Source organism: Oncorhynchus clarkii, chromosome 12, assembly GCF_045791955.1.
Source record: "Oncorhynchus clarkii lewisi isolate Uvic-CL-2024 chromosome 12, UVic_Ocla_1.0, whole genome shotgun sequence".
Classification (NCBI taxonomy): domain Eukaryota; kingdom Metazoa; phylum Chordata; class Actinopteri; order Salmoniformes; family Salmonidae; genus Oncorhynchus; species Oncorhynchus clarkii.
This window is the reverse complement of record NC_092158.1, coordinates 98,216,573-98,244,207: the sequence shown is the minus strand read 5'-3', so window position 1 is coordinate 98,244,207 and position 27,635 is coordinate 98,216,573. Positions and strand designations below refer to the sequence as shown.

Below are 27,635 nucleotides of genomic sequence, written 5' to 3'. Positions count from 1 at the left end.
TTGAAATATCCAATAAATGTCGTTCCACTTCATGATTGTGTCTCACTTGTTGTTGATTCTTCACAAAAAAATACAGTTTTATATCTTTATGTTTGAATTCTGAAATGTGGCAAAAGGTCGCAAAGTTCAAGGGGGCCAAATACTTTCGCAAGGCACTGTATTACGCCCTAGATGCCTTCAACTGCCCAATTTATAGCCACGCCCAATTTATAGCCACGCCCAATTTATAGCCACGCCCAATTTAGGATTATTATTTAACAACATGATGTTGTGCTCCAAAGGGAGAACTTGAAATAACATGATGTAGATAATTAAATAATCAGAAGAACAACGTGTTTATTATTATACACTCTTAGAACAGAAGGTTCCTTCTAGAACCAAAAAGGCTTCTATCACTTCCTTGAATATGGAACCACTAAAAGTTCTATATATTTTTGGGTTCAATGAACCTGTAGAGTTCTGATAACCAAAAGGTTAATGTTTTGAGGATGGGAACCCAGCAGCCCTCCAGTGGTCAGAACAAAGTCTGCCCATTTTTTCCAGCACCCGGCCCGGGATTCGAACCAGCCACCTTTCCTCCAACTCCAACCTGAGTTAATCTTCAGAAATAAGCATGAGTTAATTAATCTGCCAAAATGAAGACAAAATGCTTTACAGACATACATGGTATCACTTGTTATACATAATTGTTATACATAAATCATTGCCAAAAGCACAAGACATACTGTTGCACATAAATCTATATTATTTATGGATTGATTATATAGAAATATCAAACATTATTTTTAACTACTCAAAGCAATTACATGTGGCGCAGGAACCACTGACTTACTGCATTATTCTATAGTATTATCAAGACACCTGCTGTTAACTCTTAACTACTTAGGACACCTGCTGTTAACTCTTAACTACTTAGGACAGCTGCTGTTAACTCTTAACTACTTAGGACACCTGCTGTTAACTCTTAACTACTTAGGACACCTGCTGTTAACTCTTAACTACAGCTCACGATGTGTCCTAAATATCTGTCGACTAGGTGGGACATTCATGCATAGTTACCCACCCACTTATACCCATAAGTGTAAAATGTCTTTATTCTCAGCACTTATACGACCAATTTTCTACTCTGAGACATTTTGGCGAGATGGGCTCAAAATAGATCTCAAAATATTGTTCTAAAAAAACATAGAATGTTTGTTTAACATAATGATAAAAAATGAATATTACTAATGTAACCCACTGTAAAGACTGGGTTTAGTTGATTGTGTTGCACTGATCATGTCCTCGTTCTGGAACTGTCCGCGTCCCCATACAGAACTATCCGCGTCCCCGTACAGAACTGTCCGCGTCCCCGTACAGAACTGTCCGCGTCCCCGTACAGAACTGTCCGCGTCCCAAGGATATTGTCCGGTTACGCGCAGAGTGGACTGAGGTGATCTTGGGGAATAACGACGGAGTTTGTTACAGTGTTGAGACGCCAAAGTTTATTGTTCAATTTGCTTTTTTCTTTACGGTCAGGGACAGTATGAGTGTAGCCAGATCCTTTTCACTCTCTATTATTTTTTCATTTTGTGTTTCACCGGATTCGTCATCATCATCGAACGACCTGCTAGCTAGTCGGTACAGCTCGGTAAGCTAGCTACTCTACCAGCAGCATCCTAGTTACCATAGCTACCACTACTTCATCACCAGCTGTCTGCATTTCTTGTGGACTGATGTCTTTTATACTGATAACAAGTTCAAACAGGTGCCATTAATACAGGTAGCGAGTGGAGGACAGAGGAGCCTCTTAAATAAGAAGTTACAGGTCTGTGAGAGCCAGAAATCTTGCTTGTTTGTAGGTGACCAAATTCTTATTTTCCACCATAATTTGCAAAGAAATTCATAAAAAATCCTACAATGTCATTTTCTGGATTTTTTTTCCCTCATTTTGTCTGTCATAGTTGAAGTGTACCTATGATGAAAATGACAGGCCTCTCATCTTTTTAAGTGGGAGAACTTGCACAATTGGTGGCTGACTAAATACTTTTTTGCCCCACTGTATATATATATATATTTAGCAAAAAAACATGATTATATGTCTCTCTGAAATGACATCATCAATTGATAGATTGTTTTAACTAATAGATGTCTGCCATTGAACAATCGCCTGATTAGCTTGTGAAAAACACCAAACTCTTTCATAATTTCTTTAAACAATAACAGCTAATTTACCAACATTTCTGAAAAGTGATATGCAGCGTTTTGGAATGAAACTCTTCTTATGTTTCCCCATCTGAGCTCAGAGTAGATGAGAGATGTAATGTTTGTCTCTGTTGTGTTGAAGTCAAATCAAGCAGGAGAGACCAGCCTCCCCTGTACCCAGCTGTGTGTCCATGAAGAGTGACCAGTCTATGGGTCAACCTATATGGTTTAGAGAGGGAGACTTTTCTACTGAACAAAGGTAAGAAGAACTCATGAACTCATGTTCAGTGAGTTAAACAACACTGTCTCTAGTCAAAATCAAATCAAATCAAATGTATTTATATAGCTCTTCGTACATCAGCTGATATCTCAAAGTGCTGTACAGAAACAGCAAGCAATGCAGGTGTAGAAGTACGGTGGCTAGGAAAAACTCCCTAGAAAGGCCAAAACCTTGGAAGAAACCTAGAGAGGAACCAGGCTATGTGGGGTGGCCAGGCCTCTTCAGGCTGTGCCGGGTGGAGATTATAACAGAACATGGCCAAGATGTTCAAATGTTCATAAATGACCAGCATGGTCCAATAATAATAAGGCAGAACAGTTGAAACTGGAGCAGCATCATGTCAGGTAGTCCTGAGGCATGGTCCTAGGGCTCAGGTCCCCCGAGAGAGAGAAAGAAAGAGAGAAAGCGAGAATTAGAGAGAGCACACTTAAATTCACACAGGACACCGAATAGGACAGGAGAAGTACTCCAGATAAAACAAACTGACCCTAGCCCCCCGACACATAAACTACTGGAGCATAAATACTGGAGGCTGAGACAGTAGGGGTCAGGAGACACTGTGGCCCCATCCGAGGACACCCCCGGACAGGGCCAAACAGGAAGGATATAACCCCACCCACTTTGCCAAAGCACAGCCCCCACACCACTAGAGGGATATCTTCAACCACCAACTTACCATCCTGAGACAAGGCTGAGTATAGCCCACAAAGATCTCCGCCACGGCAGAACCCAAGGGGGGGGGGGGGGCGCCAACCCAGACAGGATGATCACATCAGTGACTCAACCCACTCAGGTGACGCACCCCTCCCAGGGACGGTATGAGAGAGCCCCAGCAAGCCAGTGACTCAGCCCCTGTAATAGGGTTAGAGGCAGAGAATCCCAGTGGAAAGAGGGGAACCGGCCAGGCAGAGACAGCAAGGGCGGTTCGTTGCTCCAGAGCCTTTCCGTTCACCTTCCCACTCCTGGGCCAGACTACACTCAATCATGTGACCCACTGAAGAGATGAGTCTTCAGTAAAGACTTAAAGGTTGAGACCGAGTTTGCGTCTCTGACATGGGTAGGCAGACCATACCATACAAATGGAGCTCTATAGGAGAAAGCCCTGCCTCCAGCTGTTTGCTTAGAAATTCTAGGGACAATTAGGAGGCCTACGTCTTGTGACCGTAGCGTATGTGTAGGTATGTACGGCAGGACCAAATCGGAGAGATAGGTAGGAGCAAGCCCATGTAATGCTTTGTAGGTTAGCAGTAAAACCTTGAAATCAGCCCTTGCCTTGACAGCCTCCTTACACTGGCTTCCTAACACTGGAGTAATATGATCACATTTTTTGGTTCTAGTCAGGATTCTAGCAGCTGTATTTAGCACTAACTGAAGTTTATTTAGTGCTTTATCTGGGTTGCTGGAAAGTAGAGCATTGCAGCAGTCTAACCTAGAAGTGACAAAAGCATGGATACATTTTTCTGCATCATTTTTGGACAGAAAGTTTCTGATTTTTGCAATGTTACGTAGATGGAAAAAAGCAGAAAAAAAGATGTCCTTGAAAATGGTCTTGATATGTTCTTTAAAAGAGAGATCAGAGTCCAGAGTAACGCCGAGGTCCTTCACAGTTTTATTTGAGACGACTGTACAACCATTAAGATTAATTGTCAGATACAACAGAAGATCTCTTTGTTTCTTGGGACCTAGAACAAGCATCTCTGTTTTGTCCGAGTTTAAAAGTAGAACGTTTGCAGCCATCCACTTCCTTATGTCTGAAACACATGCTTCTAGCGAGGGCAATTTTGGGGCTTCACCATGTTTCATTGAAATGTACAGCTGTGTGTCATCCGCATAGCAGTGAAAGTTAACATTATGTTTTCGAATGACATCCCCAAGAGGTAAAATATATAGTGAAAACAATAGTGGTCCTAAAACGGAACCTTGAGGAACACCGAAATTTACAGTTGATTTGTCAGAGGACAAACCATTCACAGAGACAAACTGATATCTTTCCAACAGATAAGATCTAAACCAGGCCAACACTTGTCCGTGTAGACCAATTTGGGTTTCCAATCACTCCAAAAGAATGTGGTGATCGATGGTATCAAAAGCACTAAGGTCTAGGAGCACGAGGACAGATGCAGAGCCTCGGTCTGATGCCATTAAAAGGTCATTTACCACCTTCACAGGTGCAGTCTCAGTGCTATGATGGGGTCTAAAACCAGACTGAAGCATTTCGTATACATTGTTTGTCTTCAGGAAGGCAGTGAGTTGATGCGCAACAGCCTTTTCTAAAAATGTTGAGAGGAATGGAAGATTCGATATAGGCCGATAGTTTTTTATATTTTCTGGGTCATGGTTTGGCTTTTTCAAGAGAGGCTTTTATTTATTACTGCCACTTTTAGTGAGTTCGGTACACATCCGGTGGATAGAGAGCCGTTTATTATGTTCAACATAGGAGGGCCAAGCACAGGAAGCAGCTCTTTCAGTAGTTTAGTGTAATTTGCTTTCTAATAATCATGATCTTTTCCTCAAAGAAGTTCATGAATTTATCACTGCTAAAGTGAAAGTCATCCTCTCTTGGGGAATGCTGCTTTTTAGTTAGCTTTGCGACAGTATCAAAAAGGAATTTCAGATTGTTCTTATTTTCCTCAATTAAGTTAGAAAAATAGGATGATCGAGCAGCAGTAAGGGCTCTTCAGTACTGCAGGGTACTGCCTATCCAAGCTAGTTGGAAAACTTCCAGTTTGGTGTGGTGCCATTTCCGTTCCAATTTTCTGGAAGCTTGCTTCAGAGCGCGGGTATTTTCTGTTTACCCGGGAGCTAGTTTCTTATGAGAAATGTTTTTAGTTTTTAGGGGTGCAACTGCATCTAGGGTATTGCGCAAGGTTAAATTGAGTTCCTCCGTTAGGTGGTTAACTGATGTGTTGTCTGTGAATTTATAGCACGACTTTTGATGATCCTTGGTTGGGGTCTGAGCAGATTATTTGTTGCAATTGCAAACGTAATAAAATGGTGGTCCGATAGTCCAGGATTATGAGGAAAAACATTAAGATCCACAACATTTATTCCATGGGACAAAACTAGGTCCAGAGTATGACTGTGACAGTGAGTGGGTCCAGAGACATGTTGGACAAAACCCACTGAGTCGATGATGGCTCCGAAAGCCTTTTGGAGTGGGTCTGTGGACTTTTCCATGTGAATATTAAAGTCACCAAAGATTAGAATATTATCTGCTATGACTACAAGGTCCGATAGGAATTCAGGGAACTCAATGAGGAACGCTGTATATGGCCCAGGAGGCCTGTAAACATTAGCTATAAAAAGTGATTGAGTAGGCTGCATAGATTTCATGACTAGAAGCTCACTAGTGTAGCCAGGAGGTGAGGCCTCATTTAACACAGTAAATTAATCAGGCTTAAGCCATGTTTCAGTCAGGCCAATCACATCAGATTATGATCAGTGATTAGTTCATTGATTATAATTGCCTTTGAAGTAAGGGATCTAGCATTAAGTATACCTATTTTGAGATGTAAGGTATCATGATCTCTTTCAATAATGACAGGAATGGAGGTGGTCTTTATCCTAGTGAGATTGCTAAGGCGAACACCGCCATGTTTAGTTTTGCCCAACCTAGGTCGAGGCACAGACGGTAATGGTAATAGCTGAGCTGACTACACTGACTGTGCTAGTGACAGACTCCACTATGCTGGCAGGCTAGGGAAGTTAGAGCCCTGTCTATGTTGGTAGATAAGATGAGAGCACCCCTCCAGCTAGGACGGAGTCCGTCACTTCTCAGGAGGTCATTTCTCCTCTCCCATTTTCCCATTTATTTTCATGGTTTTCATAATCCATAGGCTAATCATTTTGTCCATTTGCATAGTCACAAACACAACATTCCCTGTGTGTGTGTGTGTGTGTGTGTGTGTGTGTGTGTGTGTGTGTGTGTGTGTGTGTGTGTGTGTGTGTGTGTGTGTGTGTGTGTGTACTCCCTGGATGAGGAGATGTAATCTCATGTTTTGTCCACAGAAACCAACAGGAGAGATCAGAGTCAGAGATTCTCAGTGGTCAGTCTTCCCAGAGTCATCAAACAGACCTGGCCTCCATATTCAGTGTATGTGGTCCTGTTATGTACATTTGTTTTTGTTTACCTCAAGTAAAGTTGATCTGTCAATCATTCATTAATGTGTTAATGAGATAGCATTTAATCTCTTGCTTAACTTATTTACTTTATTTATTTCAGATGCTTGAAGAGAAAGTTATGACATTTGTGAAGAACGAGCTGAAGATGTTCAAGAGGATTCTTAGTCCAGAACTCCCAGAAGGCTTTGAGAGTCAGAAGCAGGATAAGGAAGTGGTGGACGCTGAAGATGAGAAGCAGGAGAGCAGTGCCAGAGAGGGGGCTCTGAAGATCACACTGCACATCCTGAGGAAAATGAACCAGAAGGAGCTTGCTGACACACTGGAGAAATGTAAGATCTGTCAGCCTCATGTTGAATGCTGTTTTATAACATTTAAAAGCTGTAGCTAAAGTACAGCTAAAGTAGCTGTGTAACTCAATGATATTGTAACAGCCTTAACACAACACACCTCATCAAGAAGCAGCAGGGATGTGTTGTGGTGATTAATTAAGAGAGAGAGAGACAACATTAATAATACCATCAATAATACCAATAATAATATAAATCAGTCACACCAGTCTGTAATGCATTATGAAAACATTTACACATTTATACAGTCAGTTAAAAGAATACATTATTATAATGTAAAACTTTATAACAGTCCTACAATACTGTAGACATTAAAACAGACGTAATATTAATATCCTCTGTGTTATTTCTAGATTCAGATGAGCTCGCTGTGATTTGCCAACGTGAACTCAAATCTAATCTAAAGAAGAAGTTTCAATGTGTATTTGAGGGGATCGCTAAACAAGGAAACCCAACACTTCTCAATAAGATCTACACAGAGCTCTACATCACAGAGGGTGGAACAGGAGAGGTCAATAATGAACATGAGCTGAAACAGACTGAGACAACAACCTGGAAACAAGCAAGACCAGAGACTGCAATCAAATGTAACGACATCTTCAAACCCTTAACTGGACAAGACAAACCTATCAGAACTGTGCTGACAAAGGGAGTCGCTGGCATTGGAAAAACAGTCTCTGTGCAGAAGTTCATTCTGGACTGGGCTGAAGGAAAAGCAAATCAGGATGTCCAATTTGTATTTTCATTTCCTTTCCGGGAGCTGAATTTGATGAAAGAGGACAAACACACTTTCATTGAACTTCTTAATCACTTCTCAATGGAAACCAAACAATCAGGAATCTCCATCTACAACAAGTACAAAGTTCTGTTCATCTTTGATGGTCTGGATGAGTGTCGACTGCCCCTAGACTTCCATAAGAACAAGATCTGTTGGGACGTCACAGAGTCAACCTCAGTGGATGTTCTGCTGACAAATCTCATCAAGGGAAATCTGCTTCCCTCTGCTCTCCTCTGGATAACTACCCGACCTGCAGCAGCCAATAAGATCCCTTCAAGGTGTGTTGACCAGGTGACAGAGGTACGAGGGTTCAATGACCCACAGAAGGAGGAGTACTTCAGGAAGAGATTCAGTGATGAGGACCTGGCCAGCAGAATCATCTCACACATAAAGACATCAAGGAGCCTCCACATCATGTGCCACATTCCAGTCTTCTGTTGGATTTCTGCAACAGTCCTTGAACACATGCTGAAACATAAGAGAGAAGAGATGCCCAAGACTCTGACTGAGATGTACACACACCTTGTGGAGTTTCATACCAAACAGAAGAATGAAAAGTTTCTTGGGAAAGAAGAGACAGGTCCACACTGGAATAAAGAGAGCATTCTGTCACTGGGAAAACTGGCTTTTCAACAGCTTGTGAAGGGCAATCTGATTTTCTATGAAGAAGACCTGAAAGAGGCTGGCATTGATGTCAATGAAGCCTCAGTGTACTCAGGATTGTGCACACAGCTCTTTAAAGAGGAATGTGGGCTGTACCACGACAAGGTGTACTGCTTTGTTCATCTGAGCATTCAGGAGTTTCTGGCTGCTGTATATGTGTTCTTCTCATTCATCAACAACAATGAGAATCTAATGGACAAACTGCAAACAAACGACGAGCCTGAAGTTACTTTCTACAAGAGTGCTGTGGATAAAGCCTTACAAAGTGAGACGGGAAACCTGGACCTTTTCCTCCGCTTCCTTCTGGGCCTCTCACTGGAGTCCAATCAGAAGCACTTACGAGGTCTCCTGACAAAGACAAGAAGCAGCTCACAGAGCCATGAAGAAACAGTCAAGTACATCAAGGAGAAGATCAGGAAGAATCCCTCTCCAGAGAGGAGCATCAATCTGTTCCACTGTCTGAATGAACTGAATGACCATTCTTTAGTGGAGGAGATCCAAAGCTTCCTGAGATCTGGAAGTCTCTCTAGAGCCAAACTGTCACCTGCACAGTGGTCAGCTCTGGTCTTTGTGTTGCTGACTTCAGAAAAGGAGCTGGATGTGTTTGACCTGAAGAAATACTCCAGATCAGAGGAAGGTCTTCTGAGGCTGCTGCCAGTGGTCAAAGACTCCAGAGCTGTTCTGTGAGTAAATAAAATGCCATTTAGAACTAATCATCAGGAAGAAATATTTAGTTTAGAGACAAATATGCATTATAATATGTGTATAATATTATTTGAAAGACATATTGAATGAATGCACTGATTTTCACATTAGTATAACATTATGACCATACAATTCTAGGAGACAGAAGATGAATCTATATGTTCTTTGAGAGAATAAACCAAATGCATCTGCCATTGTCCTTCTACACTACTGGTGTTAAATGAACAGTATGTTTGTGAAGTCATGATGATCTCTTTGTCAGGCTGTCAGGCTGTCTAGTCACAGAGGAAGGCTGTGCTTCTCTGGTCTCAGCTCTGAGGTCAAACCCCTCACACCTGAGAGAGCTGGATCTGAGTAACAATGACCTGAAGGATTCAGGAGTGAAGCTGCTCTCTGCTGGACTGGGGAATCCCCACTGTAAACTGGAGACTCTGAGGTCAGTATTCCTGTAGTTGGTCAACAAGTGATAACTGTTCACCAGATTCACATGTGTTTACCAGACACACATAGTCCACACCATATGTGTTTGGACAGTGAAGCTTACAGTTTTAAATGTGGTGCTTTGCTCCAGCATTTTGGATTTGAGATATAATGTTTCATATTAGGTGACAGTACAGAATGTCACCTTTTATTTGAGAGGATTCATATATTATATCATTTAGAAAACATTTTCTAAACAGTGAAACAGATAAAATATCCTCATTTAAATGGTGACATTATATACATATATATATTATTATTATAAACTGTCACCTCATTTGAAACATTTGAATGTTGGAGTAAAGAGCCACATTTAAAATGTTAGCTTCACTGTTAAAATAGATATGGTGTGGACTGTATACTCAATACAATCTAAATCTGATACCTCACTGTCTAAATAGATATGGTGTGGACTGTATACTCAATACAATCTAAATCTGATACCTCACTGTCTAAATAGATATGGTGTGGACTGTTTACTCAATACAATCTAAATCTGATACCTCACTGTCTAAATAGATATGGTGTGGACTGTATACTCAATACAATCTAAATCTGATACCTCACTGTCTAAATAGATATGGTGTGGACTGTATACTCAATACAATCTAAATCTGATACCTCACTGTCTAAATAGATATGGTGTGGACTGTATACTCAATACAATCTAAATCTGATACCTCACTGTCTAAATAGATATGGTGTGGACTATATACTCAATACAATCTATATCTGATACCTCACTGTCTAAATAGATATGGTGTGGACTGTATACTCAATACAATCTAAATCTGATACCTCACTGTCTAAATAGATATGGTGTGGACTATATACTCAATACAATCTATATCTGATACCTCACTGTCTAAATAGATATGGTGTGGACTGTATACTCAATACAATCTAAATCTGATACCTCACTGTCTAAATAGATATGGTGTGGACTGTATACTCAATACAATCTAAATCTGATACCTCACTGTCTGTCTTCTGACTGATTCTGCTTTTTAAACTGGTCTGGTATAAATAAATAAATAAATATTTGTTCTATAGATGTTTCTATCTGATGTCACAGTCGTTGTAACGTGATGACATTCTATAGATGTTTCTATCTGATGTCACAGTCATTGTAACATTCTATAGATGTTTCTATCTGATGTCACAGTCGTTGTAACATTCTATACATGTTTCTATCTGCAGGTAATACTTTGATAATTTGTCATTTATAATAATGAAACATTAATTTATGAATAGATATGACAGGTTTCAGGACACTGATGTATCTGAATATGTTGAAAAAATATACTGCCACTATTTTCACCACCAAAGAAAATCAGTGTGATTTTAATATGATTTGACTCTTTGCAGGCTGTCAGGCTGTCTAGTCACAGAGGAAGGCTGTGCTTCTCTGGTCTCAGCTCTGAGGTCAAACCCCTCACACCTGAGAGAGCTGGACCTGAGCTACAATCACCCAGGAGACTCAGGAGTCAGACTGCTCTCTGCTGGACTGGAGGATCCACACCGCAGACTGGAGAAACTCAAGTATGTAGAGGGTTTATGTCAATGTTCATATCAGACATGTTTGACTTATCAGGCTAGTTAAGACAAACATTCTTACAGCCACTTGGACAAAGTTATATGCTGACTGTGTGTGTGTGTGTGTGTGTGAGATCTGGGACCATATGGCCAATTTTTCAGAGGAGAAAATTGGTAATTTAAGTGCTGTGTGTGTGTGTGTGTGTGTGTGTGTGTGTGAGTTCAGTGTGTGTGTGTGTGGGTCCAATGTGTGTGCAGTGTGTGTAAATCTCTCAAGGACACACACACTCTGGACACACACACTCTGGACACACACACACACTGGACACTCACACTGGACACACACAGGACTCACACACACACAAACACACACACAAACACACACTGGACACACACACACTGGACAAACACACATTGGACACACATACACACACTGGACACACACAGACACACAATGGAAACACACACACTGGACACACACACACACTGACACAATCACAAACTGGACTCACACACACACACAGTACACACACACACACACACACCCTACACACACACACACACACACAGGACAAACACATACAAGCACTGGACACACACACACAGATTGATATATGCTATATACGTGTGTGTGTGTGTGTGTGTGTCTCAATGACTGTCTGTTCTTCTGCTTACCGCTACAGTGTGGAACATGGTGGAGAGAACAGAATGAAACCTGGGCTTAGAAAATGTGAGTGTTGACTGCTGTGAAGAATATGACTAAGAATAAGTCTTAATTCAAGTTAAGTAAAAGTCAAAGTCCACCATCATTACTGACTTGGTCATATTAAATATCAGCTGTAGTTCTACAGAAGCAGAAATCAGGGACACCAAAGTTTACAAAGAGTTGCTTTGTGTGTGTGTGTGTGTGTGTGTGTGTGTGTGTGTGTGTGTGTAATTAATAGGAAAAGGTGTGTTTTATATTACCATACAGTATAACATATGATCATTCAACAAGTCTCAAGTTACCTTAACTTCTCCTTTTGATACCTAGAAACATCTACATTAAATGAATTAGTGAAAAGTGAGTTAACATTCTAATGTGAATGATGATGATTTCTAATATTGTGTCTGGTTTCATCCATCAGATGTCTGTGATCTCACACTGGACCCATACACAGTAAACAGACACCTCTCTCTGTCTGAGGAGAACAGAAAGGTGACATGTAGGAGAGAGGAGCAGCCGTATCCTTATAACCCAGAGAGATTTGAGGACTGTGGACAGGTGCTGTGTAGAGAGGGTCTGACTGGGCGCTGTTACTGGGAGGTAGAGTGGAGTGGGAGAAGGGCTGTTATTGGAGTGACATATAAAGGAATCAGCAGGAGACGAGAGGTTAACGACTGTTGGCTTGGATACAATGACAAGTCCTGGACTCTGTTCTGCTCTGACAACAGCTACATTGCCTGGCACAATAATTATCCCACTACCATAGACCTCCACCCCTCCAGCTCCCACAGAGTAGGAGTGTATCTGGACTGGCCAGCCGGCACTCTGTCCTTCTATAGAGCCTCCTCTGACACACTGACCCACCTGATCACATTCACCTCCACATTCACTGAGCCCCTCTATCCAGGGTTTTGGGTTGATTACAACTCCTCAGTGTCCCTGTAAATAATAACCTGACACACACACACTGAAACACACAAACACTGGACACACACACAATAGACTTACACACACTGAACACACAAACACACACACACACACACACACATTGGACACACACACGCAAACACGCACACGCAAACACATACACACACTGGACACACACACATACTCACACACACACACTGGACAAACACACACACACCAACAAACACATATTGGACACACACACATTGGACACACACACACAAACACACAGTGGACACACACATTCGACACACACACAAACACACTGGACACACACACACACACACACACACACACACACTGGACACACACACCAAGTAGTTCCACAAACACAGATATCACTTCCAAACCTGAAAAACTCGAATGGAGAAATAGCCATGCAGGGCACCAGTCTAGTGAGGACCAGTGGTTGCTTGGCAGTTTCTGGATCCCAGGTTCTAGAACAGCTTTTATCCCAGTTCTATCTGCCTTTTAAATCAGTTTCTGTACAACAGGTTCTAGAACAGCTTCTATCCCAGTTCTATCTGCCTTTTAAATCAGTTTCTGTACAACAGGTTCTAGAACAGCTTCTATCCCAGTTCTATCTGCCTGTTAAATCAGTTTCTGGACCACAGGTTCTAGAACAGCTTCTATCCCAGTTCTATCTGTCTGTTAAATCAGTTTCTGTACCACAGGTTCTAGAACAGCTTCTATCCCAGTTCTATCTGTCTGTTAAATCAGTTTCTGGACCACAGGTTCTAGAACAGCTTCTATCCCAGTTCTATCTGCCTGTTAAATCAGTTTCTGGACCACAGGTTCTAGAACAACTTCTATCCCAGTTCTATCTGCCTGTTAAATCAGATTCTGGACCACAGGTTCTAGAACAGCTTCTATCCCAGTTATATCTGCCTGTTAAATCAGTTTCTGGACCACAGGTTCTAGAACAGCTTCTATCCCAGTTCTATCTGCCTGTTAAATCAGTTTCTGGACCACAGGTTCTAGAACAGTTTCTATCCCAGTTCTATCTGCCTGTTAAATCAGTTTCTGTACCTCAGGTTCTAGAACAGCTTCTATCCCAGTTCTATCTGCCTGTTAAATCAGTTTCTGGACCACAGGTTCTAGAACAGCTACAATCCCAGTTCTATCTGCCTGTTAAATCAGTTTCTGTACCACAGGTTCTAGAACAGCTTCTATCCCAGTTCTATCTGCCTGTTAAATCAGTTTTTGGACCACAGGTTCTAGAACAGTTTCTATCCCAGTTCTATCTGCCTGTTAAATCAGTTTCTGGACCACAGGTTCTAGAACAGCTTCTATCCCAGTTCTATCTGCCTGTTAAATCAGTTTCTGGACCACAGGTTCTAGAACAGCTTCTATCCCAGTTCTATCTGCCTGTTAAATCAGTTTCTGGACCACAGGTTCTAGAACAGCTTCTATCCCAGTTCTATCTGCCTGTTAAATCAGTTTCTGGACGACAGATTCTAGAACAGCTTCTATCCCAGTTCTATCTGCCTGTTAAATCAGTTTCTGGACCACAGGTTCTAGAACAGCTTCTATCCCAATTCTATCTGCCTGTTAAATCAGTTTCTGGATCACAGGTTCTAGAACAGCTTCTATCCCAGTTCTATCTGCCTGTTAAATCAGTTTCTGGATCACAGATTCTAGAACAGCTTCTATCCCAGTTATATCTGCCTGTTAAATCAGTTTCTGGATCACAGGTTCTAGAACAGCTTCTATCCCAGTTCTATCTGCCTGTTAAATCAGTTTCTGGACCACAGGTTCTAGAACAGCTTCTATCCCAGTTCTATCTGCCTGTTAAATCATCAACCTAAACTGTTTTCATCAGACTATTAGAACATGACTGAACCTTTTGGTTCCTTTTCTGATCTTTTACCACTTTGCATTTTTATGATCTATTTTACTGTTTGTGTTTGTACCACTGGAGGTTGGTGAGACCTTAATTGGGGAGGACAGGCTTGTAATGACTGGAGGGGAATAAGTGGAATGGTATCAAACACGTGGTTTCCATGTGTTCCATTTCATTCACTCTGTTCCAGACATTATTATGAGCCGTCCTCCCCTCACCAGCCTCCTCTGGTATGTACTGTCCTATATGTGAGAGAGCTCCAACAAGGAATTACAATGTATGTACTACTTTTAATACCTGCAAATGGCAAATAAACTACTAGAACTCCTTATGAATGTCTGCAGCCGACTAGACTGTTGGCGTCTGACAAGAGGTGAAAATATTACAGGAATATTCTGCAAATGTTGATGAAGACGTCACTCAATCCCCCCAAAACAACATGCAGTCTTTCCACAAGACTCCCATGAAGTTATAGTGTGACGTTATGAGTTGACGTTAAAGTAACATTCTCAGAACATACTGCACTTGTTTTATCCTGTTTTAGATGGATCCTCTGTTTATCATCTTGTTTTATACTGTTTTAGATGGATCCTCTGTTTATCATCTTGTTTTATACTGTTTTAGATGGATCCTCTGTTTATCATCTTGTTTTATACTGTTTTAGATGGATCCTCTGTTTATCATCTTGTTTTATACTGTTTTAGATGGATCCTCTGTTTATCATCTTGTTTTATACTGTTTTAGATGGATCCTCTGTTTATCATCTTGTTTTATACTGTTTTAGATGGATCCTCTGTTTATCATCTTGTTTTATACTGTTTTAGATGGATCCTCTGTTTATCATCTTGTTTTATACTGTTTTAGATGGATCATCTGTTTATCATCTTGTTTTATACTGTTTTAGATGGATCCTCTGTTTATCATCTTGTTTTATACTGTTTTAGATGGATCCTCTGTTTATCATCTTGTTTTATACTGTTTTAGATGCATCCTCTGTTTATCATCTTGTTTTATACTGTTTTAGATGGATCCTCTGTTTATCATCTTGTTTTATACTGTTTTAGATGGATCCTCTGTTTATCATCTTGTTTTATACTGTTTTAGATGGATCCTCTGTTTATCATCTTGTTTTATACTGTTTTAGATGGAACCTCTGTTTATCATCTTGTTTTATACTGTTTTAGATGGACCCTCTGTTTATCATCTTGTTTTATACTGTTTTAGATGGATCCTCTGTTTATCATCTTGTTTTATACTGTTTTAGATGGATCCTCTGTTTATCATCTTGTTTTATACTGTTTTAGATGGATCCTCTGTTTATCATCTTGTTTTATACTGTTTTAGATGGATCCTCTGTTTATCATCTTGTTTTATACTGTTTTAGATGGATCCTCTGTTTATCATCTTGTTTTATACTGTTTTAGATGGATCCTCTGTTTATCATCTTGTTTTATACTGTTTTAGATGGATCCTCTGTTTATCATCTTGTTTTATACTGTTTTAGATGGATCCTCTGTTTATCATCTTGTTTTAGATGGATCCTCTGTTTATCATCTTGTTTTAGATGGATCCTCTGTTTATCATCTTGTTTTATACTGTTTTAGATGGATCCTCTGTTTATCATCTTGTTTTATACTGTTTTAGATGGATCCTCTGTTTATCATCTTGTTTTATACTGTTTTAGATGGATCCTCTGTTTATCATCTTGTTTTATACTGTTTTAGATGCATCCTCTGTTTATCATCTTGTTTTATACTGTTTTAGATGGATCCTCTGTTTATCATCTTGTTTTATACTGTTTTAGATGGATCCTCTGTTTATCATCTTGTTTTATACTGTTTTAGATGGATCCTCTGTTTATCATCTTGTTTTATACTGTTTTAGATGGATCCTCTGTTTATCATCTTGTTTTATACTGTTTTAGATGGATCCTCTGTTTATCATCTTGTTTTATACTGTTTTAGATGGATCCTCTGTTTATCATCTTGTTTTATACTGTTTTAGATGGATCCTCTGTTTATCATCTTGTTTTATACTGTTTTAGATGGATCCTCTGTTTATCATCTTGTTTTATACTGTTTTAGATGGATCCTCTGTTTATCATCTTGTTTTATACTGTTTTAGATGGATCCTCTGTTTATCATCTTGTTTTATACTGTTTTAGATGGATCCTCTGTTTATCATCTTGTTTTATACTGTTTTAGATGGATCCTCTGTTTATCTTCTTGTTTTAGATGGATCCTCTGTTTATCATCTTGTTTTATACTGTTTTAGATGGATCCTCTGTTTATCATCTTGTTTTATACTGTTTTAGATGGATCCTCTGTTTATCGTCTTGATTTATACTGTTTTAGATGGATCCTCTGTTTATCATCTTGTTTTAGATGGATCCTCTGTTTATCATCTTGTTTTATACTGTTTTAGATGGATCCTCTGTTTATCATCTTGTTTTATAGTGTTTTAGATGGATCCTCTGTTTATCATCTTGTTTTATACTGTTTTAGATGGATCCTCTGTTTATCATCTTGTTTTAGATGGATCCTCTGTTTATCATCTTGTTTAATACTGTTTTAGATGGATCCTCTGTTTATCATCTTGACCCATAATAAAATGTAACATTTGACATTGTATTTTCTGTATCTTACTATTTTGAAACCCCAAAATAAAAACAGTGTTATTGAAAATCCCCCCTACAGCTGTAAACAAAGACTCTAGTATTTCAGAGAGAGGCTTTATCCTCTCACACTCCATCAAACAGTGTTATTGAACATCTCCCCTACAGCTGTAAACAAAGACTCTAGTATTTCAGAGAGAGGCTTTATCCTCTCACACTCCATCAAACAGTGTTATTGAACATCTCCCCTACAGCTGTAAACAAAGACTCTAGTATCTCAGAGAGAGGCTTTATCCTCTCACACTCCATAAAACAGTGAAACATTGTTTCTCTTATATTACATAAAGGACATCCATCTCCAACATCTGAGTTAATGACAGAAACAAAAGCATTAACTGCAATGATGCCATGTATCACCCCCCATTACATATCACCAGTCCCCATCAATACCCTCCATTACATATCACCAGTCCCCATCAATACCCTCCATTACATATCACCAGTCCCCATCAATACCCTCCATTACATATCACCAGTCCCCATCAATACCCTCCATTACATATCACCAGTCCCCATCAATACCCTCCATTACATATCACCAGTCCCCATCAACACCCTCCATTACATATCACCAGTCCCCATCAATACCCTCCATTACATATCACCAGTCCCCATCAATACTCTCCATTACATATCACCAGTCCCCTTTAGTAAAGGTGGCTTGTACAGTTTGAATAAACTGAAACCAGAAAGCAGCAGCCCTACTAGCCAGATGTACAAGACCTTAACCTCCTCTTTTGACAAATACAAAATACTTTGTGGAACCCAAAACAATATTTGCCTGTATCTTGGCCAGAAGGCCAGACGAGGGCTCTAAACATGACAACCGATGCCACAGTGCAGAGGAAACATACGAGATATCAGCCAACACCATCTCCTCATCCTCCTTCCACCATAGCAGCCAACACCATCTCCTCAACCTCCTTCCACCATATCAGCCAACGCCATCTCCTCATCCTCCCTTCCACCATATCAACCAACGCCATCTCCTCATCCTCCTTCCACCATATCAGCCAACGCCATCTCCTTATCCTCCTTCCACCATATCAGCCAACACCATCTCCTCATCCTCCTTCCACCATATCAGCCAACGCCATCTCCGCATCCTCCTTCCACCATAGCAGCCAACGCCATCTCCTCATCCTCCTTCCACCATATCAGCCAACGCCATCTCCTCATCCTCCTTCCACCATATCAGCCAACGCCATCTCCTCATCCTCCTTCCACCATAGCAGCCAACACCATCTCCTCATCCTCCTTCCACAATATCAGCCAACGCCATCTCCTCATCCTCCTTCCACCATATCAGCCAACGCCATCTCCTCATCCTCCTTCCACCATAGCAGCCAACACCATCTCCTCATCCTCCTTCCACAATATCAGCCAACGCCATCTCCTCATCCTCCTTCCACCATAGCAGCCAACGCCATCTCCTCATCCTCCTTCCACCATATCAACCAACGCCATCTCCTCATCCTCCCTTCCACCATATCAACCAACGCCATCTCCTCATCCTCCCTTCCACCATATCAACCCACGCCATCTCCTCATCCTCCTTCCACCATATCAACCAACGCCATCTCCTCATCCTCCCTTCCACCATATCAACCAACGCCATCTCCTCATCCTCCCTTCCACCATATCAGCCAACGCCATCTCCTCATCCTCCCTTCCACCATATCAGCCAACGCCATCTCCTCATCCTCCTTTCCACCATATCAACCAACGCCATCTCCTCATCCTCCTTCCACCATATCAGCCAACGCCATCTCCTCATTATCACTTCCACCATATCAACCAACGCCATCTCCTCATCCTCACTTCCACCATATCATCCACCCCATTCCAATTTTTCTCCCATTGTCCCCTCATCTCTTACACCATTCCAACCCCCCCTGGCAAAGCCATGATCCATCCAGACCATTTCTCAATCTGTAAAGCACAACTTCTTCCCAATTTACCATTGCAGAGGATATTCCCTTAACTTCTTGAGACTAGGGGGCAGTATTTTGATGTTTGGATGAAAAACGTGCCCAAATGAAACGGCCTATTTCTCAGGCCCAGAAGCTAGAATATGCATATAATTGGATTAGGATAGAAAACACTCTAAAGTTCCCAAAACTGTCAAAATATTGTCTGTGAGTATAACAGAACTGATATTGCAGGCGAAAGCCTGAGGAAAATCCAACCAGGAAGTGCTGTTATTTTGAAACCTCTCTGTTCCATTGCATGCCTTCCCTCCATTTAAAGGGATATCAACCAGATTTCTCTCTCTATGGCTTCCACAAGGTGTGAACAGTCTTTAGACATAATTTCAGGCTTTTATTCTGAAAAATGAGCGAGAATGATCACATCGCGTCAGTGGATAGCTGGGTGTCCCCAGATTTGTGCATGCGCGAGCCACTGGAGCGAGACCTTTTCTCTCTCTTTGCTATTGAAAAGTCTACCGTCCGGTTGAAATATTATCGATTATTTATTGTAAAAACAACCTGATGATTGATTATAAAAAACGTATGACATGTTTCTACAAACTTTCTGGATACTATTTGGATTTTTCGTCTGCCCGCCGTGACCGGCACGAGCCTGTGGATTACTGAACAAAACGGGCCAACCAAATGGAGGTTTTTGGATATAAAGAGAATCTTTATTGAACAAAATTAACATGTATTGTCTAACTGGGAGTCTCGTGAGTGCAAACATCCGAAGATCATCACCACTACTTGCATTCGAAATTACTGTTTTTAGGCCTACATCAGAATCATAACTCTTCTTATCAGGAATTTTGTTACAATCTTCATTAAAAAAAACAGTCTAATATTGAAACAAGATACAACCTAACCTCCCTAAATATCAAAAATGGTCTCATCAAACATAAGTTCCCCGCAAATGAAGGATCCAGATTTGTCTACTTGTTCTGTAGACATGCATTCAGCACTCCACGGGTCAGAACTTGGAATCGGCTGGTACCTCACCATATATTGTCATCGATTTCTCCAGAGTCCTGGAAATAAGGCCTCGTACACAGGGAATTAGACAACAGCCACATAAAACTAAAACAGTCACATCAGGTGAATGTAGCCCATAACACAGTGATCATGACATTTTTCCAATTTCCAAACGTACTATCAAACCAAGTAGTCAGATAAGTATCAACCCCAGTGTTTTCTGCCAAACCGTGAGCCAGGGTGGTCAAACCAGCTGAGGCTTCGGGCACTGATTCGTCCGGAGCTGTGTTATTTGGGATGTAAGCACAAACATGGTCCCGAAAATCACGCATACTTCTCCTTTTTCAGCCAATAACATATCTAATGCAATTCTATTCTGCCAAGCCATCAGGCTGGTTGCTTCAGTCTGTTCTGCCAAACCTTTAATAGCATCTCTGGTATAATTGATAAAGCGCTGTTGAATATAATAAATATAATTAATCCAGTCCACGTTCTTATTGAGAGTAGACCACCAGGAAATGCTTAAAACCTCTCTGATCTCCCCATCCCGGATCCGGTAACGTAAATACAGACTCAAGCTCATTACCATAACGCAACGTTAACTATTCATGAAAATCACAAATGAAATGAAATAAATATGCCATCTCTCAAGCTTAGCCTTTTGTAAACAACACTGTCATCTCAGATTTTCAAAATATGCTTCTCAACCATAGGAAAACAATCATTTGTGTAAAAGTAGCTAGCCAGCGTAGCATTTAGCATTAGCATTAGCGTTAGCATCCAGCACGCAGCATTTCAACAAAAACATAAAAGCCTTAAAATAAAATCATTTACCTTTGAAGAACTTCGGATGTTTTCAATGAGGAGACTCTCAGTTAGATAGCAAATGCTCAGTTTTTTCCAAAAAGATTCTTTGTGTATTAGAAATAGCTCCGTTTTGTACATCACATTTGGCTACAAAAAAAAATCTGAAAATTCAGTCCTCAAAACGCGAGCTTTTTTCCAAATTAACTCCATAATATCGACTGAAAACATGGCAAACGTGGTTTAGAATCAATCCTCAAGGTGTTTTTCACATATCTCTTCGATGATATATCATTCGTGGAAGCATGGTTTCTCCTCTCAATCAAATGGAAAAATACTTGCACTTGGCTTTGCGCACCAATTTCGACGCAGGACACCAGGCGGACACTTGGAAAATGTAGTCTCTTATGGTCAATCTTCCAATGATATACCTACAAATACGTCACAATGCTGCCGACATCTTGGGGAAACGGCAGAAGGTCTAAGCTTATTCCTGTCGCATTCACAGCCATATAAGGAGACATTAGAAAACAGAGCTTCAGAAATTCTGCTCATTTCCTGTTTGACGTTTCATCTTGGTTTCGCCTGTAGAATGAGTTCTGGGGCACTTACAGACAATATCTTTGCAGATTCTGAAACTTCAGAGTGTTTTCTTTCAAAAACCGTCAAGAATATGCATAGTCGAGCATCTTTTCGTGACAAAATATCGCGCTTAAAACGGGAACGTTTTTTATCCAAAAATGAAATAGCGCCCCTAGAGATCCAACACGTTTTAACTCTAATCCTGCTACGATCTGATTTCTTGCTCTGAACTCGTCTGGTATCCCCAGTAGAACCTCAACGTTATCAATATATACTCTCTCTTCAAAAGACCCAGATGGAGTACTTATTTTCTCCTGTTTGGCCAACTTCATGTCTTGGTGTTGAATGAGTGTGAAAGGCATTCCCAAATGTACAAGGGAGCATAATCCTGTCCAATCTGCCTGTAAAACCTCGCCCTGACATCATTCCCCCACACAACCTCCAGATGTCAGCCCTGGCCCACTTTACCTTATTGAAATCCCCAGAGTTCAAACAACCTATCAAATTAGACATGGTCTCGTCAGTGGTAATATTCTCTGTCCAATTGCAGGTACTAACTTCCCCTACATATTTCCCAAGAGTACTGTACCGGGCCAAACGGTAATAATCTCCTCCGGTCACTGTAAAGGGAGGAAGTCTTGATTTAAAGGGGAACCTGTGGAAATAAATAGTGCAAATCAATGTAATTGTCATTATCTGGCATTCCTGCTTTCGTGAACAGCTTTACCATACTGGCCTAACCTCCTCTACCCGGAACTGTACTAGGGTGTCGACTGAAAACTGGTCATATCCAACATACAATAATCCTAGATCCTCTTTCATTACTTTTTAAAGGGTAAGGCATATCTTTATGCAATACATCCCTCTCTCTGGATTACAGTCAAAAACTCTCACCTTCACTATACTCCACCTCCTTCCATACTGGGTAAGTAGATTCATATAGCCCTCTCTCTCCCTATTAGCTATGACCTGTCCCCACGACCCACATGGGGACCTGCACCGATATATACCGTAATGGCTCAGAGTCCTAGACTGCCATGTAGTTAAAGACCCCATTTGGTCTATATAAAACTCCATTGAGAGATCCTTCCCAACCTCTACTCCAACTTCCTGTCTACCCAGATCTAGGGATCTCTTATGCTTGTTTGGAACAAAATCCTCATTGTCTAAGCCATGGGTCAATTACCACTCTCCGCATACTCAGGTGGGATGTGCTGTATCAGGAATACGGCCCCCACGAGAAGACAGCTCAGACGAACAGCCCTCCGATGAAGCCCCACCCTTTTCCCAGAAAATATATCACCAGCAATAGGCCAAGACTTCACTTCTATGAACGCTCACAGCTGGGGAAAAGTCGGGAATCTTCAATAGTAGTTTGACCCCCGCACCCTAAAAGGTTTGCGGTTCCTCTCCTACGTCTGTGATTGTTCGACAGTGTCATTGTGTCCTACCCTCCCACAATGTGTGATACGCACCCCGGGAACTCTTTCAGCTATCCTCACCGCGAAGGAAGTCACCAGGAGTGCTTGGTATGGTCCCCCCAACAGGCTTCAGGGACCGGATTGAGTGACTTCACCTGTAATGCATAAAATCCTGGACATACAGGCTTGGTTAACAAACAGTTTCTCATATGTTTTATCTGATTCTATCTTTAACTTCTATGCCTATTTGTTAGCTACATTTTTTAAAATGTATTATTAGTTTATTATTCAATAGTCCACTAAGTGTCCTATCCTAGACCACAAACTTACCCATCCCCCTTTTGATACCTGGCTCTGCCCAGGTAACAACCTTATCTACCCTAAATAATGACTAGTAATGACTAGTAGGATTAGTAAATTATCCTTATGTTCTGACATTATCATGTATGTCCAATTCTCCCTTGGGCATCCATTAGGGGCGGCAGGGTAGCTTAGTGGTTAGAGTGTTGGAGTAGTAACCAGAAGGTTGCAAGTTCAAACCCCCAAGCTGACAAGGTACAAATCTGTCGTTCTGCCCCTGAACAGTCAGTTAACCCACTGTTCCTAGGCTGTCATTGAAAATAAGAATCTGTTCTTAACTGACTTGCCTAGTTAAATAAAGATTTTAAAAAATCAATCCTGTACCAATTCTCTGTCAAGTGTCTTATCTACTTTAAGAAGTATCTGTGCTACTTATATATTCTTAAATATATAAACAGTAATTCCTTTCTCTCCTATCTCTCAAATACCACTAAGCGTCTCACTGACTTTATCTAAAATCATTGATTTTTGACTATATTAGTAATATCAGCTTCCATTCGGGTTCTTTGTCTGAGTCAGATTTTGGACGCCTCCCTTCCATTCTCTTTGTTCTCCTATAACGGTAATCTCCCGTTAGTTCTGACACTTCCTTTGAGGAATTTCTATCCATCCTTACCGTTACTTAGCTATGGTATTTAATCACTACATCTATGCCTTTCTATATTTCATTTTACATTCTATGTGCGTGTATTTCTATGAATCTGCTATTTACCGTTACTTAGTTACTTTAGTTGCTTTTCTGTCTGACTATGTGTGTGTCTCTTTAAAGATAATCAGTATGTATTTCTCCTTTTTGGAAACCACGTCTATAGATGACTTTTGATCGGACATTACATTTCACCAGTAGGATATTCTCCTTGGGACTTTCAACGTTAATATCTCATATCTCACTACTCTAAACTAAGTTAACCTCATCCTTTGATATTAATTTCTTTCAGCATTGTACAGGTTCAATTAGTCTGTTCGCCTAGAATTACCCTGCCTTCTCACCAAGCCAAATTTATCCTCACCTGTTATATATATATCTTATCTGCTACTTCTTGATAGTCAGACTACTTCCCATATACAGATAGACTCAGGTTAAAACTTTATTTAGGTATATTTTTTGAATTAATGGCTATCCTATTTGTACGGAACAAGCGTCCTAATTCCCCAATGCGTACTATATCTCTCCTTTAATAACCTTCCGGGTGGCAAAACCAGGATTTATTAAGCTCTAGTTTATTTATGGTAGTGCACCTTACCACAGGTCAATTTCAGACCTGTTTCCTTCCTATCGATTTAGGTTAAAACCCAAGGTAGAAACCCATTCTATTTGTTCAGAATATTCAAGCACCGATCATTGATTAAATCCTCTCTCTCACACACACCTACATACAGGTCTGGGATCAGTCTCAACGTTATTGATTAAATCCTCTCTCTCACACACACCTACATACAGGTCTGGGATCAGTCTCAACGTCATTGATTAAATCCTCTCTCTCACACACACCTACATACAGGTCTGGGATCAGTCTCAACGTCATTGATTAAATCCAAACTCCTTTAGAACATGAATCAAAAATATATGCTAAATAATCCCTCCCAAATTCGAGAATAAAGGACCTGCTGCCCCCTGTTGGTTTGGATCTAGTCACCATCCCTGTCTTCTGGGGTGTATACCGGCCTGTTTTTTATACCTCAATTCAGAGGCCAGGTCTTAACTAACGTGCACGATTTTAACGGCGTACGACCTCCAGATGGCAGGGACGGATATTTAGATCCGGCTCGAAGGACCAATTTGTTAAAGGAATTAAATTGCTCTATGTTGTAATACCCAATTAAAATTAAACACTCTGTCAATTCATGAGGATTTGTAAGACCCTTATTCTATAATAATGGACAGAGCCCAGTCTTAAAGTCCAACAGCAGAGTTTATTCACGAGAGTACTGAACACGATACAGGTTACCACAGGTTATAAACTGAAAATGACGTCATTAGTTCCAGTACCAACCCGTGCCATCTCCGTTCCAGTACAAAGGATGTATCTCAAGCCTTCCCACATCTGTCTCCCTACCAATTTAATATAATTTATGACTGAGCCAAGGTTTTCCGGTGTAGATAAGCATTCTAGCCAGTCTGAAGATATCGTTCATTCATTCCTACCCAGGAACAGACCGTCATTGTTCTAATCCTCGATTCATTCACACACATTATATTCAGTACTGGGATCAAGAATTAAAACTCATACAAATACAACAACATAATAGTATTCTGATTAGTACATATACAGTAACATAATAGTATTTGGATTAGTACATATACAGTAACATAATAGTATTCTGATTAGTCAGTACTGATTGTAATGTATACATAATTAGTCATCATTGATGAAAATTCCCTTAACCTCTTGAACCTCTGGGGGCAGTATTTCTTTTTGGATGAAAAACGTTCCCGTTTTAAACAAGATATTTTGTCACGAAAAGATGCTCGACTACGCATATAATTGACAGCTTTGGAAAGAAAACACTCTGATGTTTCCAAAACTGCAAAGATATTATCTGTGAGTGCCACAGAACTGATGCTACAGGCGAAACCAAGATGACATTTCAAACAGGAAATGCCCCAGATTTTGAATGCAATGTGTTCCAATGTCTCCTTATATGGCTGTGAATGCGCAAGGAATGAGCCTACACTTTCTGTCATTTCCCCAAGGTGTCTGCAGCATTGTGACGTATTTGTAGGCATATCATTGGAAGATTGACCATAAGAGACTACATTTACCAGGTGTCCGCCTGGTGTCCTCCGTCAAAATTATTGCGTAATCTCCAGCTGCATGGACGTTTCCATTTGGTTCAGAAGAGAAAGGCAACTGCCACAAATGATTTAGCATCGAATAGATATGTGAAAAACACCTTGAGCATTGATTCTAAACAACGTTTGCCATGTTTCTGTCGATATTATGGAGATAATTCGGAAAAAAGTTTGGCGTTGTAATGACTGAATTTTCGGGGGTTTTTCTTAGCTAAACGTGATGAACAAAACGGAGCGATTTCTACTACACAAATATTTTTTTTGGGAAAAACTGAACATTTGCTATCTAACTGAGAGTCTCCTCATTGAAAACATCCGAAGTTCTTCAAAGGTAAATTATTTTATTTGAATGCTTTTCTTGTTTTTGTGAAAATGTTGCCTGCTGAATGCCAGGCTTAATGCTATGCTAACTATCAATACTCTTACACAAATGCTTGTGTAGCTATGGTTGAAAAGCATATTTTGAAAATCTGAGAAGACAGTGTTGTTAACAAAAGGCTAAGCATGTGAGTTAATATATTTATATATATTTATTTCATTTCATTTGCGATTTTCAAAAATAGTTAACGTTGCGTTATGGTAATGAGCTTGAGGCTATAATTACGCTCCCGGATACGGGATTGCTCGTCGCAAGAGGTTATTAACAGGTTGGAAGCAGGGATTGATCTCTGTTCTCAGGTGGAAAGTTGTATGAGACGTACCAGGAAGTGTTACCACTACACCAAGGCTCTGCACAGGAAATCAGACACGTACCAGGAAGTGTTACCACTACACCAACGCTCTGCACAGGAAATCAGACACGTACCAGGAAGTGTCACCACTCCACCAAGGCTCTGCACAGGAAATCATCATATTAATGGTTGATGGCAGTGGGGAACCAAACCGTAGAGTTCAGTCTGCTTGTCCACAGACTGCTTTAAGGTACGGACACAAACACCAAGGCTCTGCACAGGAAATCATCATATTAATGGTTGATGGCAGTGGGGAACCAAACCGTAGAGTTCAGTCTGCTTGTCCACAGACTGCTTTCAGGTACGGACACAAACACCAAGGCTCTGCACAAGAAATCATCATATTAATGGTTGATGGCAGTGGGGAACCAAACCGTAGAGTTCAGTCTGCTTGTCCACAGACTGCTTTCAGGTACGGACACAAACACCAAGGCTCTGCACAGGAAATCATCATATTAATGGTTGATGGCAGTGGGGAACCAAACCGTAGAGTTCAGTCTGCTTGTCCACAGGCTGCTTTCAGGTACGGACACAAACACCAAGGCTCTGCACAGGAAATCATCATATTAATGGTTGATGGCAGTGGGGAACCAAACCGTAGAGTTCAGTCTGCTTGTCCACAGACTGCTTTCAGGTACGGACACAAACACCAAGGCTCTGCACAGGAAATCATCATATTAATGGTTGATGGCAGTGGGGAACCAAACCGTAGAG

At 40.7% G+C, this 27,635-nt stretch overlaps 1 protein-coding gene and 1 long non-coding RNA gene across 3 annotated transcripts in view; both read left to right on the top strand.

Moving 5' to 3' along the window:
- The window catches only part of LOC139421744 (uncharacterized), a 261,838-nt gene that overhangs the window by 80,209 nt on the left and 153,994 nt on the right, over positions 1 to 27,635 (top strand). The gene's annotated exons all lie outside the window — the stretch shown is intronic.
- Positions 1 to 27,635, top strand: part of LOC139421719 (NLR family CARD domain-containing protein 3-like) — a 91,872-nt gene that overhangs the window by 3,520 nt on the left and 60,717 nt on the right. The window contains exons 3-11 of one of the 2 annotated variants that reach the window (XR_011635671.1): positions 2,327 to 2,443; positions 6,473 to 6,557; positions 6,687 to 6,915; positions 7,287 to 9,057; positions 9,342 to 9,515; positions 10,928 to 11,101; positions 11,779 to 11,825; positions 12,223 to 14,281; positions 14,462 to 15,857. Coding sequence is in view for 1 of the 2 variants with exons in the window: in XM_071172833.1 (XP_071028934.1) it covers positions 2,327 to 2,443; positions 6,473 to 6,557; positions 6,687 to 6,915; positions 7,287 to 9,057; positions 9,342 to 9,515; positions 10,928 to 11,101 (2,550 nt within the window). In the remaining variant the exon portion in view is untranslated. The remainder of the gene's footprint in view (positions 1 to 2,326; positions 2,444 to 6,472; positions 6,558 to 6,686; positions 6,916 to 7,286; positions 9,058 to 9,341; positions 9,516 to 10,927; positions 11,102 to 11,778; positions 11,826 to 12,222; positions 14,282 to 14,461; positions 15,858 to 27,635) is intronic. The other variant, XM_071172833.1, reaches the window with a different exon arrangement.